Source organism: Cajanus cajan, chromosome 10 (genome assembly GCF_000230855.2).
Source record: "Cajanus cajan strain Asha chromosome 10, NIPB_CcT2T_4, whole genome shotgun sequence".
Classification (NCBI taxonomy): domain Eukaryota; kingdom Viridiplantae; phylum Streptophyta; class Magnoliopsida; order Fabales; family Fabaceae; genus Cajanus; species Cajanus cajan.
The window spans coordinates 18365622-18381082 of NC_138526.1; the positions used below are offsets into that span (position 1 = coordinate 18365622).

The 15461-nt window shown below is 27.6% G+C and overlaps 1 protein-coding gene across 1 annotated transcript; it reads right to left on the reverse strand.

Annotated features, from left to right (window-relative positions):
* Window positions 1-743: 743 nt before the first annotated feature.
* Window positions 744-6614, reverse strand: LOC109817814 (protein trichome birefringence-like 38). Its single transcript, XM_020383154.3, has 5 exons — window positions 6195-6614; window positions 2324-2504; window positions 2065-2240; window positions 1806-1964; window positions 744-1115 (listed from the first exon to the last, which is right to left on the reverse strand). Exons 1-5 carry the CDS (start codon window positions 6461-6463, stop codon window positions 824-826), a joined length of 1077 nt encoding a protein of 358 aa, XP_020238743.1. The 5' UTR covers window positions 6464-6614; the 3' UTR covers window positions 744-823.
* Between the last annotated feature and the right edge of the window lie 8847 nt (window positions 6615-15461).

Below are 15461 nucleotides of genomic sequence, written 5' to 3' on the forward strand. Positions count from 1 at the left end.
TATTAATTTGCTCTCTACACATACAATTGATATCGTTTAGTCATTATCCTCTTATGATGATAGTTAATTCCTTAACACATTCTTAATTTAGTCCTTATACACATAATATTCTTAAATTGGTCTCTATATAATACATTTGTAATTTAGTTTTTATATAACAACCAAATTATAAATGCAGTGCGCATATATCAACCAAATTTAAAATGCATTACGTATATAAGAACAAAATTAAGATATGTAAGAGAGTTAACTATGACAAAGATTAAATCACTAAAATTTGTACATATATAGGACACATTTTTATTTTTATTTTTTACTTATAGAAACTGAATTGAGAATATCCAATACTTATATAGACTAATTTGTATGTTTCACCTTTAATTTAAATAATAACAAATGAATAAAGTATTATATTTTTCTAAATATCCAAAGTAATCTTAAAAATTATTTAGTATGATTATAGTTTGTCTTTATCATAGAGTTTTAATTATTTAGTAAGATTTTATATTAGAATATAATCATTTAGTTTCAATGACGATAGTAATGATTAATTATAGGATTAAGACCATCACATTGTTAAAACAATCATATTTCTTCTTTTTAATAATGATTAAATAACTTTCTCCTACCTATATTTGTAGGAAATGTGATGATAGTTGCCGCATAGATTTTTGTTTGCACTATTTACCAATTTTCGAAGATCTTTCTCTCCCCTTTTAATATTGAATAAGTTAAGTTGTAACTAAGAAAAAAAATATGATTGATTAGAGAATTGATTATTTTCTCCTAAAATTCATAACTTTGCGCAAATAAATGTTTACATCTATTTTGTGATTACAGCGGACAAGAGTGTATTCCATGTATCTGGCAAGCCTGGCACACACCAATGAGTGCAATCCATGCTTCTAAAGTCATTGTACGGACCAGGATGTGCATCTTTTCTCAACTGTGAGAGAGTTGTAATGTTAAAAAAATGAACAGGCTTGGTTATAGTCTTCAACACATCTTCCACTACTAATAATGCTGGTGGCGATCCACCTGGGTAAGTTGATCCATTTAGTGGCAGTGTCTCCTTTGCACAATTTGTCACTCCTGGTTCATTCCATTCACTGCCACTATAAAAGGAGTAGGAGAAAAAATTGGACACCAATTAGAATTAAAAAAAAATGTTAATAACACACTTTTTAACAAAATTAATTAGGTAAATAATCAATTGAGTTCTTAAATTTATACCTTGTTATATTTCCTTAAATTAATAAAGATATAAAAAAAGTCTTCAATTTTATAGGACTTCATTAAAATCTATAACTCTTTTAATGGACTTCTTTTAAGTAATAATAATAAGAGTTAATCATCTATACACTGCCAGTATAAAGTTTTTTTATACTAGTAACCAATTATATCTTTTAATTGTGTCATGTCACTGTTAAAAGTAAATGTGTTTATAGTGACATGGTACAATTAAAAGATATAATTGGTTGTCAGTGTAAAAAATTTTACACTGACAGTGTATAGGTGATTAACTCTAATAATAATAATAACAACATATGATTAGGACCAAAATAAAAAAGTGGTCAATTTTAGAGACTTCAATGAAATTTTAAAAAGTTTAAGGACTTAATTGAGTTGTTTATTATTATTATTTTTTTTTAAATTTTAAAGACTGTTCAAAAACTAATATAACATGGTTCAATTTCAAGGGAAAACTTTGTCATTAACTATAAAAAAAAAAAGTCTTGTAGCATGTCTCTTGAAGACATTACATGCTAACTAATTTATTAACGAGAAATTTTTTTTGAACTTACTGATAATGGAAGGGAGAAATTCCTTGGAAAAGAACTTGGGTTTTGGTTGTATCCACCTCTGCATCGACCCATTTAGCCCATGTTTTCAAACCATGTCTAAAAGCTTCCATGCGATCCATGTCTTTCACTATTTTGTCACCCACTTGAATATAATCCCATCTACAACACAAAATGGCCACATTTTACTTGCTAGTTATTAACTTATTGTCATAATCACAATTTTTGGTGCACAAATCAAATGATTTTTAAGAAACCCTACGGTTGCTTGGGTCCACTACGGTACCACCATAGCCAAGTGTTGAAAACCAAAACATCCATGTTTTTCCATATGCTTCCACTCTTAAGAGAATCAAGCTTGAGGACTCGACCAATTTTCTCCTCAACAATGTCAACCAAATATGTTGTGTGATAAACAATCACTGAAACTCCATAGTCCTACAGAGGAATTGTAATTGTAGTTGTAATTGCTTCAAGATTTAGGTAGAAATAGACCACAAATGTGAAAGAGGGTTTTATACCTTGAATGTGAAGTTAGTCATGGACACGGTTTTATCGATTTGTTGCTCTAATATTTGAGCTTGTGGCACAAAAGAATGAAGCAAGCACATAAGCGATTGCCATTGGTTCAAACTCACTGAATCTCCTACAAACATTATCTGTTTTCCCTTAAGTTTTGTCAAAAAGTTTTTTGCATCAAATCTGCAAAAGGGTACAAAATTAGATTAATATTATTAAATTGTTTCAAAATTTAGCTAAAGCATTAGGTTTGGTGGGGAGAGTTAAATGGGGATGATGTCATTAATGCCTAAAAATCCAATACTAGAAACAGAAATGATATGCCAAATTTTCATTTTCATTTGTTATAAGATATGTTTGGCATCTTACCAACTCATGAAAATTGGTAAAGATTATTAGTTAGGGGTGTCAAGTTCCCATGATCTTAAAATGTGTAGCATATTAGGTTGGTGATATAAATACTAGATTTATACGAGATTTCTCACTAATGTATCATACACTACTGCATCAAATATTTCTTTTAAAAATTTTGCACATGAAAAATTTGACAACATATGTAATATTATATTCCATCACACACTTTTTTAAATATATTTTTAATACAAGATAGAGGTTTTTAACATTGTATATATAATTTAGTAAGTACCCATTTTATTCTATAGGAAGATTAAAAAGAAAAAAAGTAATGATGGGAATTGTGAACAAGACAAAGGCTCGTGCTCATTTCCAATTTGGCTAATACAGAGCTATATTTGAAATCCCAATGAAGGATCAAACCTTTATCGTGGAGGGTGTGTGAACCTAAAACAATTTAAGGTCACGGGTTATATTCTTTTTCATTGAAAAAAAATGTTGCAAAGAATCACATGTTGTATATACAAACCCCCTATTCCAGAAAAGAAGAACAAAACAAGCTCTCTATCACATGCAAACTACTGGCATACACATGAATTGTGTATCAATAAATGCTACCAAAATATTTATTCACACACTTCATTTTCTTTTAATGTATCAGTTATGAAAGTAAATTACATATGGGTTGATTAGAAAAATAGATATAAGATTTTTATTTAAAAAAGAGAAAGTAAAATTCATTTAATTAATAATAAAATATATTAAAAATAAAGTGATTATTAACCATTTTCTTCTTCATAATTTTTCCATTTTATTAGCTTTCAGTTCCTAATTAACTTTTCAACTTTTAGCTAACTGTATTTTATTATGTATGGCGTGATAAATATTTATTTTATCTAATTTAAATTTAATTAATAAATATTTTAATATATAAATTATATTATATTAAAATTTATAATAAATAAACACTTTTAAACATATAAATTATGTTTTAAATTTATAATAAATAATTTATACTGTGATACGTGGTTATTTTAACCTATTGACAATTTATTTTTTAAAAATATGAAAATTGAATTTAAAATTATAAATGAAAATATATATTAAAAAATAAAAGATTAAGAAAAATTTTCTAAAACAAATTTTTGTAAAGAAAACTCCTAAAAATAATTTAATTAAATAATAACTTTTAAAACTACCCTCATATAATATAACCAATATTTTAGTTTGTAATACAGACATGCTTATTATATAATTAAATTTTATAAGAAATTAAATATAAATAAATATTATATTTAAAATTAATATACATAAATATTTAAAATATATAAATTATATTTTAGATTTATGATAAATTATTTCTATTGTCACAAAAATATTATTTATTGATAACTTATTTAAAATATTAATATTTAATTTATAAATATTTATGATATTGAATTAGATAAGTTAAAAATTTTCCTACAAATTCTCTTATTTAAAAAAATTCTTAAAAACTCTCTCATACAAAATTAAAATTTGTGTTTAATATATAAGAGTTAATTAATTAATTAATTAATTTTTCTAAACATACATGAAATATCTCTCTCTCTTTGTCACACACACTCACAAATATATATTTACTGGGTATCACTAAGGGAAAATATTAATTAAATTTCTTCAATGCATATAATATTATTTAATAATAAATAAAATAATTATTAAATTATATACAATGTTACATTAAATATTAAAATTTCAAAATTCAAATAATAAATACTCTAAAATCATTGATTGAAAGTATTTAATACCTTAAGTTAAATGTATTTATTCTTTATTCAATGCCTGTACGTTATAAGAAAGAAAATTATTTGTGTAATATATACTCGCTGGATTTTTTGGCGTAAGTTTTATCAGAACCTATTTAGAACATTTTTGCAATAATTATATTCTCACAAAATCACTCTTAATAATGAGTCTATTTTTTCAATATTGATAATATTACTTTTTTCCGTCCTATAATGTGTGCTGTCTTATATTATTTACACAGATTAAAAAAAATAGAATAAATAAAATAATAATTTTATAAAACTAGTTTTATTATAATATTTTTTCACTAAACACAACACCACACAACTTTTTCTCAATTTTACAAATGAAAAAAAAATTAATATTGTATTAAAAAATTAAAATAACACCTATTTTAGGATTTCGCTTTTCTTCAAATGTGATATTTTTTATGAGACGGATGAAGTAGGAAAGATAAATTAATGTCTTCGGCTCTTATTTTGTCCTTTTACATGATCAATAAAAGTCAAGACATTAAATATATTATTTATGAGACATTAAAAGAATTAAATATTTGAAAAAAATAAAAATATATATTTCATTAATGTTAAGCGTAATTTTGAAATGAATGTGTAAATTTAAGACAAATTTAATGTTACTAATTAGCGAATTACTTTAATCAGAGAAATATTATTTTAACACCTTTTTTACTAATATTCTTTTTGTTATTAATTGAAAATTATAAATTTTGATGAGTTTTATTATTGAATCAAGAGAGACTCTTTAAATAAAACACAAGAGCCACAAAAATTATGATTTCTAATAAATTTTATTCACCAATGAAAACATTATTTTTAACATTGATGATGAATAAGTTAATTGAATTTTATAAAAAGCACTAAAGTGAGTATGACGTAAAATATTAGTCCTTCCAGGATCAAATACATACAAAAAGAAACAAAAAATCCACTAACTAATAATTTGATTTTACTAATTTCATTCGAAAAATGACATTTTCTTAAATTACCCTTCATCAGAAATTAAAATCAAGAATAAAAAGGGTTATTGAAATACAATTTTAATTAAATAAAGAATATATTAAGAAAAATTAAAATGAAGTAAAATTAATTAAATTTTACTTATATTTAATAGAGAAAAAGGTGATCTTTCCCCTATATATTCAGAATCGGATGAAATTAAGAAGTTTTTTTAACTTTCAAATAATGGTACTCTAAAGTCATTAATAAAAAGTTATTAATATTTTTAAAGATAAACGTATTTACTTTTATTCAATATCTGTACATTAAAAGGGTGAAAAATATTTATGTCCCTTCCATGTCCGTATCAATGAGAATCAATCATTATCCTCGTGTGAAACTCATTATGCGAACTGTGTTTTTCATGAATGTCCATGTCGTATACGATTCTCTCACCAATACCCATGTTTACAAACAAATTGATATGTATGAAAACCAAGGCAAATTAACATGAAAAAACCAATACCCATGTTTACAAACGAATTGATATGTATGAAAACCAAGGCAAATTAACATGAAAAAACAAACACCCATATTTACAAATGAATTGGTATGTATGAAAACCAAGGCAAATTAACATGAAAAAACCAATACCCATATTTACAAATGAATTGATATGTATGAAAACTAAGGCAAATTAGAAGAAACTAAACACAAAAGAATTGATGTGCGAAAAGCAAGGGAAATTGAAGAACTTAGGAAGCATAATTGGTACCTTGGTAAGTTGCATTGGTTGGGTTGCCATCTGTATTTGAGGTATTGCTTATCAGGACGACGAAATCCCAAGCAATCAAACTCTTGACGAATGTGAGGGCAATTTGAAGAGTCATAAAGAGGATATGAATCATCGAACACCCACTTTCCATCGTAAATGTTGCAACCAATTTCATTTCTTGGCCCTTCCAAATTGGACTCAACTCCACTGGCCAAACAGAGCCATGGACACACAAAAATGACCCCAAAAATCAAACCATATAACCCCATAATAGCACTCGTTGTACTAGGAACAATTGAGTGTTGTGGATAGATATAGTTGAAGATAATTTGGTTAGAATTGGACAAAGTTTTAGTTTGTCTCTCTGCACTCAATGTATGGAAAAGGTTGCCTGAACCGAGGCACAGCAATAATCGTTTTTCAAATGTGATATATATATATATATATATATATATATATATATATATATATATATATATATATATATATATATATATATATATATAGAGAGACATAACACTTACACGTGAGTGGAAATAAATTTGGATTTTAGACCGGAGATTTCAGCCTACTAAATTGGAGAAAAAAAATATAATTAGAATTTTTTTTTGTCAACTTTTTTTTTTAACATCCATCATATGAATATAAAGTATTATCAAGAATTAATCAAAATTTAATGAATACTCCTTTTAGATATTCATCTCATGAATGTAAAGTATTATTGCAGATAGAGGTTATTAATATTTGTTGAAAACTGTGAGTGTATATAACTTAGATCTTATTCTCATATTATAATTTCTTCCATATTTAATGTTAAGATTTGAGTATTAGATAATTTAATTAAGAGAATCGACTTGTTACTATTTGTATTAAATAATATTGATAAATTAATGAATCCTTTTTATCTATAACATGATAAATTGATAATAAAAAAATAAAAAAAATTTAACTATTTGTGTAGGATAATATAGTAAAAATTTACTATTGCATTTAATAAGAAACACTACTTTAGGTAAGAGATGAAAAAAATGAATCACAACAATATAATTTAAATAAATAATTAATATTAATTAAGTTAAATTATAATTTTGATTTTTTATCTTAATTATATTTAGTTTAATCTTTTATCTATCAAAATGTTGATATTTAGATCGTTTTAATCATTTTAAAATAATAATTATTTTCAATTTTACAACACAACTTTGAATCAATTTTTGACTGATCGAAGATGTGAAACTTGTAACGTTATATTCACCTATATGAAAACGAACAAATTCAATTAACACTCAAATCTAAGATGGCTATAAACATAGTGGAAATCATGTGAAAAATATATTTAACCAGAAACTAGAAAATAATATAAAATAAGATTGTTGAACTTTTAATTACTTTTTGGACTTATTTGTATGTAATTTTCATCATATTTATAACACTTTTTGTTTGAATTTCAGTTATATTTAACAACTTTCATATAAGTGAATTTAATGAGATAAATTTCAAGTCTTGAATTAGTTAAAAAAGGATTCAAAATCGTGTCTTAAAATTGAAAATAATCATTGTTTTAAAAGAATCAAATAAACACAAATTTAAGAAATAAAAGACTAAAATAAGCATTTTATAAAATAAAAGGACAAAAATAAACCTAAAAAAAAATAAAGGATCAAAAGTATAATTTAATTAACTAATTAGTTATAATAATGTTAATCATCAATATATATTATTTACTATAAAAAACTAATATGTATCAAGAAAATCAAAATATATATATATATATATATATATATATATATATATATATAGTATAAACATTAATTATTTTGATCTCGTACTATATATGTCATATGAGGAATTTACTTACTTTAAAAGTAAATCTCAATAAATTTATTGCACTCAATAATTCATAATATCTGCATTAAATTTTAATGATCTAATTGTTAATTTAAAAGTTTTTAATGTATATATATATATATATATATATATATATATATATCTACAAATTTTAATTTTTTTTGAAAACTATTTGATACTTCATTTTAATAATTTAAATTGATGAATATTGATAAAAGAATTTTATATGTTAATTTGAATATACATAATGAAGTATCATATAATTTTCAAACTTTACAAAAAATTGTAAACTTGATTTATACATGAAGAACTTTTAAATTAACGGTTAGATCGTTAAAATTTAATATAAAACAAGAATTATTGAGTGAAGTAAGTAAAACCCTACCCATGTCGTATATATGAAAAGGGTTATCAATTAATGTGATACTCTCTTCGGTTCTTATTATAAGACCCTTTTAACCGAATTACATAAACTGATATAAATAGTTATGATAGTTGATTTATTGAGTTTATAAAATAAAGCACGATTTATTAATTTTATCCTTCTTACATATCATTAAGTTTTAATAAAAGGTGAAAATATTACCTCATGTCAAAGGTTATGCACCAATATCAACAAAAATAATAAATGACAATTGAAAAGAATTTAAAAAATAAGAGAGAAAAATATATATTTTTACAATCTTTAATAAGGAAAAAATAATTTAATATTTTTAGAAATTATAAAATATCTTATAAAAAGAATTTTTTTTTTCAAAACTATTACTTATAATAATGATCGAAATAAGGATAGATATCGAAGGAAGTATGATTGGAAAAGAAAAAAAAAAAAAAAAAAAGTAAAGCTTTTTATTGACTTGAAGAGGATTGGTTGGTAAAGCAAATGCTTTTACATAAGTGTCTTAATTTCACATGCAACACATGACCAACACCTCACTCAAAGAACAAGTGTTATTTTTATTTTTTGCCTCACTGACTCATGTTTTGTCGTCCCCTTTCTTAATTCTTATTATTCTTATATATATATATATATATATATATATATATATATATATATATATATATATATATATATATATATATATATATATATATATATATATATATATATATCTGGAATGGTTGGAACAAGACAGCAAAGCTACCAAATTGGTTTATATGAAGGAAAAAGATACAGGAATTTAGAATTTTAGAACATGACAATACGTGAACGGTGCGATCATTATAATATGGCAACTTAATCAGATCGATCTTCTTTTTTAATACTTACATATCTTTGGAACAGGCAGGAATTATAATAGAACTATTATTTTAATACGTGTGACTTATAAGATGAGTATTAATATGGTTTTGGTTAATAAAATATGCAAATTTTAATTTTAAGTTTTGCAATTTGTTTTTGTCTATTTAAAATTTAGAACCATTATTTTAAGTATATGCAAAATGAGCGAATTTTAATTTTGTAAAATATTTTTCTTTGATTTTTATTTTTAGTTCCTAATTTAAAGTAGATAAATAATATTTATTTTAAGAATTAACAAAAAAATGTAGATGTCACATGTGACATTTGTCTATCAATACGAAGAATATGAACTAATCTAAACTCTATGTTAAATGTACTATCCTGAAGTACTTATTGACAGACTCTCTTGCAAGTTCCCTGGATACAACATGATCATGCAGAATTGATAAGTTCTTAATCTAGAAAATAGAGAATAGAAAAGAGAGCAGTGCATCTGACTTCTACTGAATCTCAATATTGATAGTAGTAAATACTGGTCATTGTGACTATAATTAATCATGATAATTAAAACTAATTAATTTTGAAATGTTTGATCATTAAAGTTAATTAAAAATATAATGATTAAGTTATTATTATATCTTATTAAAACTGATGATAATAAGGCTTTAATACCAATAATTAATAAAATAATTATTTTGAATTTAAATTTAAATTTAAAATAATTTCATGAAAAAAATTAACCTTTGGAAATATCTCAAAATACACAACAATCCCTCATTTATCTCAAAAGGTTTAGAAATACATTCTAGGTTCTCATATAGGATGTAATGCGTTGGATTTGTTGTAGCAAACTATTGAACTAAACTTAGATCGATAAAAACTTAACACATAGTATAATGAGTGTAGCAAGCAATTGAACCCAAAACACTTGGCTTGCATTAGAAGTTAACCAATTACAATACACCCCCACAATCCTTGTCATTATCGTTGTGTTACGCTTTTGAGCCATGCGCATGCCCGATATTCATGAATACTTTAGAGATCTTGCCAAGATTCCATGTAAGCAATCCCACTTCACACTCATATAGATGATTTCACAAGAATATGTTGTAAATCATACACCACTCATAAGGGATATGAAAAGCATTAAAATCTTTATAAGAGGTTAAACTTTCTCATAATCACATAAAGCTCAACTATAAAAATTATCTTCTCATTAATGCAACTTTAACACTTTCTCACACCATAGGAAGAGATTAAAAAATTAAAATTGATTTAAATCAATTTTAGTGTTAACAAAACTAACTAGTGACTTGATTTTGCTATTGAACCTTCTTCATGGGATCTCCAATCACAAATGTTGGGTTACCATCATTGTTTGTTTCAAATAACTTTAATAAAATCTCATTCTCCTCATTGTTTATAAATAACACACAATGTTTTGTAAATAATATATCTTCCCTAAGGGTTTAAAGTCAAATGATTGACCAATTCCATCATTGACTACACATTGTAGACACCCAATTTTGTCCAAGGTACCCAAACCAAGAACAAAGGTCTACTAGAGCTAGACAAACAACCCTTGAGGGGCCCAACGCGTTGAGCATCAGTTTTGTTATGATACTATCTCTCGTTACAGAACTAATTTTGACGATCCAACTATTGAATTAAAGACCAATGTATTGAGAAGATATCATCCAAATTCTAGCATGATCCAACGGTTAACGAGTTTTCTAGAAGCCTCGCATTGTAGTTGGAAAAAATAGCATGTACGGCCCCTAAGGGCCCAATAGAGTACCTAAATGGGCCGAGATGGCTCTAGAAGGCCCAAAAAACTCAAAAACTGATTCGGGGCACGAAACATCCATTCCCATATTGGAATGGGCCGTTCCGAATGTTGGAATGGCCCGTTCCAAAATCAAAACGACTCGTTCCCCTTTTTAGAAAATTTTACATTGGGCAACGTTTTTGTTCTGATAATATGTCTTGCTAAAGACCGAATTTTCACGGTTTGACCGTTGAAGTTAAAGATCAATGTCTTAAGAATATATCATCAAGTGTTTAGCATGATCCAATGACTAATGATATCTCTAGTGCCCTCACATTACAACTGGAAAATATGAATCTTGTACCAGACAACGTTTTTGTTATAATAGTATCCCTACTATATACCTAATTTTAACGATCCAACCGTTTAAATTGAAGATCAATATATTGTGAGGATACCATAAAAAAAACCAGCACGATCCAATGGTTAATGAGTTCTGTAGAGGTCCTACATGGTGCCTAGGAAAAGATTATATTTTTATAAAATTTAGCCCTTCGGATAGCTCTTTTATGCTTTTGTCTCCTAGTTTACTATATAAGAAACCCTTTGGCCAAGGGATTGGGGATAGAAAAAGCTGCATAGCTTTCCCCCCCCCCCCCCCAATCTAGAAATCTCTGAGTGATAGTGAGGATTTTGTAGAGTGAAGGACTGCCAAAACGCACTCCGCACACATTTGGGAAGATTCCCTTATAAAAGGCTTGCTTCGGAGGTTCTAAATTTTTCTCTCTTCTTTATCGTTTTTATTTATTATTTTGTTTATTGTTTTATTTATTATTTCATTTATTATTTTATTTATTATTTATTTCTTTATTTACTATTTTATTTAAAATTCTTATATGCCAATAAATAATAATGTAAACCTCTTAGGGTAAATTGTGTAGTTTAAGTTTCAAGCATGTAAATAATTATCAATAAAAAGGGGATCTAATATTTAAACTATTAATTCTTATTGCATTAGTTTCATCACAGGGTACCAATTTAGGGCGTTGTGGGGGTGCCTAATACCTTCCCTACACATAACCGACACCGAACCCAATTTTGGTTATTGTGCCCATTATTAGATTTTCAAAAATCTTTTCTTTTTCCAATATTTTGAGTAAAACATTGGTGATGACTCTTTCGGACCTTTTTCAAAAACCGTTGGTTAGGGATTAGTTTGATTTCCAAGCATTCCTTAACCGATGAGATTTTTAAAACGGAAGTCCAAACCATCTGTGGGCAAGATTAGAATCTTTCGGGTTTCGACAGATGACGACTCTACTAGGGAAGCTTAAAGAGGGCCAGGCCCAAATAAATGATGAAATTAGCAAAAGTAGAATAATAATTCAAATATTTTTCGCCTTTCATCATGTTTATAAATATTTATCTTTATCTTGTTTATCTTCATCTTTATCTTTATCTTTTATCTTTATCTTTTATCTTTATTTTTTATCTTTACCTTTTATCCTTACCTTTATCTTTATCTTTTTCTTCATCTTTTATCTTCTTTGTAAATATATGCTTATCTATTTTATAGTGGCTTTAATATCTATTGTTTGTTTGAATTCTCCCACATGTTTGAAATAACAAATGTACACAAACCCTTGCACACAACAGTCCTCCCCTCTATACTCGAGGGCATGAGAGCGTAAACATAGGGAGTGGTTGACGTACAATCGGCCCAAGAACGACCTTAGAGCCTGCAAGCCTTGTCGGAAATCACACTCAAGGTGATAACTAGTTACTCTAGCTCGAAATACTGCGACAGACCTTAGAGTTTGCCAGGTGACGACGATAGAGGTACTGGGTCCCTATAATAAGGGCACCTTAAGAGCCTTAAAGACCAGTGAGATTAGAACCGTCCTATACAATGCATTTTTCTTCACAGGGACCACAGACCAAGGATTTGGACGTGACTGTTCGCGGGTGTACATTTGTTTGAGCATTTGTATGCTGCATTTGTTGTGTTTTTTTTTTCTGTTCATTTCAAATAGATAAGAATTATAAAAGCAAACAAACAGGTATTAATAAAAAAAACAAAAAAAAAAACTAACACCCTTTTGTATACCCTAACCCTAAAGCATCATATAAGATAGTTTATTTCAAAAACAAAAAAAAAGATATAGCAAAATAAAAGAAAAATCATGCATCATAACCTTTAGTAAAAAACATGATAAAATTTAGGCAAAAAATAAATATCATGCATCTCCTAGGATAATACATTAGCATACACCCATTAGAAATGGAGGGCACATATAATAGTATGCAAAGATCTTTGGGAAAGGAGAACATTCTAAACTACAAGAGTCATTAGTCCATGTCCCCTAATACTAGGGAAGTTCGACTAGACTTTGGGACTACCATCAAATGCACTCTGAAAAGTCAAAGTCCATGTCCTAGGATAATATCATGCATCTCCTAGGATAATACATTATCATACACCCATTAGAAATGGAAGGCACATATAATAGTATGCAAAGATCTTTGGGAAAGGAGAACATTCTAAACTACAAGAGTCATTAGTCCATGTCCCCTAATACTAGGGAAGTTCGACTAGACTTTGGGACTACCATCAAATGCACTCTTAAAAGTCAAAGTCTACATCTTCTTAGGGTTCTTCCAACCTGGATGGATGCCATGCTCAAAATGAAGTTGGAATCATCCAAAGAAAAATTTCAAAAAAAAAGGGAGAAGAATTGAAGAATTTTTTTTAAAAAAAGAAATAATAAAAAAATGCTTCGTGTGAACACAATTAGGGGAGTTGAAAAAGAAACTTCCTAAGGAAATCAGAGCTCGAGGAGTTGAAAAACGTTAAGCACCATTTATTCCCCTGATTCATTATCATACCACTCCTAACCGCATCTTTCTTCTCCGACCCGTCAACCTTGTCGATAAAGATAAGAATTTTGGCAATCACCGAAACAGTGGTGAACCCGAAAACCCTATCTCATTGACATTAATTTTGATGCGGATAGTAAGAGTGAAGAAGAATCCAAGAAGAGATGAATACTAAAAATTGCAAGTCAACAAATGAGGAGGCATGTCTATAGAGATATCAACCAAGCATGAGTTTCTCTAGGCTGCTATAACATTGTCAAAGTGCACTGAAAAATCTTGTACAAAGAATGTTCTCTAAACAAACAAATCAATGAGGATGATATTTGTTGAATTTTGCAATTGCCTTTGCATCCTATTTTGCACTTAATATAGATAACATGTCTTCCTTGTAAATAATAAATAAGAATAAAAAGGGAAACCTAATCTATGCGTGTTAATCAAATAATCACTGGTAATCAAATGAGAACCCGATACATCAAATCGGGGAATACTTAACTTAAAACCAATAATTGGGGGGCATAGCACGCTCAAATTGATGATTCAAACACCGAAACTTCCCCATTTGGAAGCGATAAGGTAGTGCCATGGACTATAGAGTTTGTCAATAACGGTCTCGTTAAATATTAACGGGATAGGAAGAATGATCAAGAATGGACGATCCTTTCTCCTTGGGAATTACAAGAAAAAATCCAATTTAAGAAGAAAGGCATTGCATGTTAAGAACCCGTTAGGAAGAAAACCTGCAAGGGGCGTTCTAGGCACAAATTAAGGTAAAGAAATAGAATCAAAAACCCCGATAGGATACGTCCTATGAAAAAGTTAGGGATATATATATATATATAATAAAATAATAAAAAAAAGAAATGCCTGCTCGAGTTGAAAATTGAAAGGCGGCTCAAGTATTCCCTCTAAGAAGCAAGACTCCATAAAGGTTTTACTCCGAACTTCAAGCACTGGCGTTCAAACAAGTAGAAGGGTGTTCCTGAAATAATCAAACCAATCATGTCAAATCAACCATGCCTCTTTAGGGGGTGATCTCTATCAATCTCTTTGTGTATGAATCATGAACTCAGGGCATGCCCAAGCCTTCGAGTTACGTTAAAGGGGCATGCGTAAATTGAAAGTGCCATTCTTAATGCCATAATGTAACGCCATGGAAATAACGAGCTATTTGATAGATATACTTTATATTATGTATATATATGTATGTATATATGTGTATGTTGTTTATTTGGATTTGGATTGGATTTGGAGGTGTGGATTTGAAATGTACTTATCTTGTGCATGTTGTATGGTTATGTAATTTTGATTGGTTGCTTGGATATAGTAGTGATTTTGTAGTATGAGATGAGAGGTTTATATAGGCATGTGTGTGCATGAATTTGGTGAATGATGCATTGTACACCATTATACTGAATTGGTACTAAGAGGGAAGAAGACTGATCACCTTCCTTCTCATCTTAGTTAAGTGAAGTATAATGACATGCAACTCATTATTCCAAGAATATGTATATGAATGTGATGTTTGTTT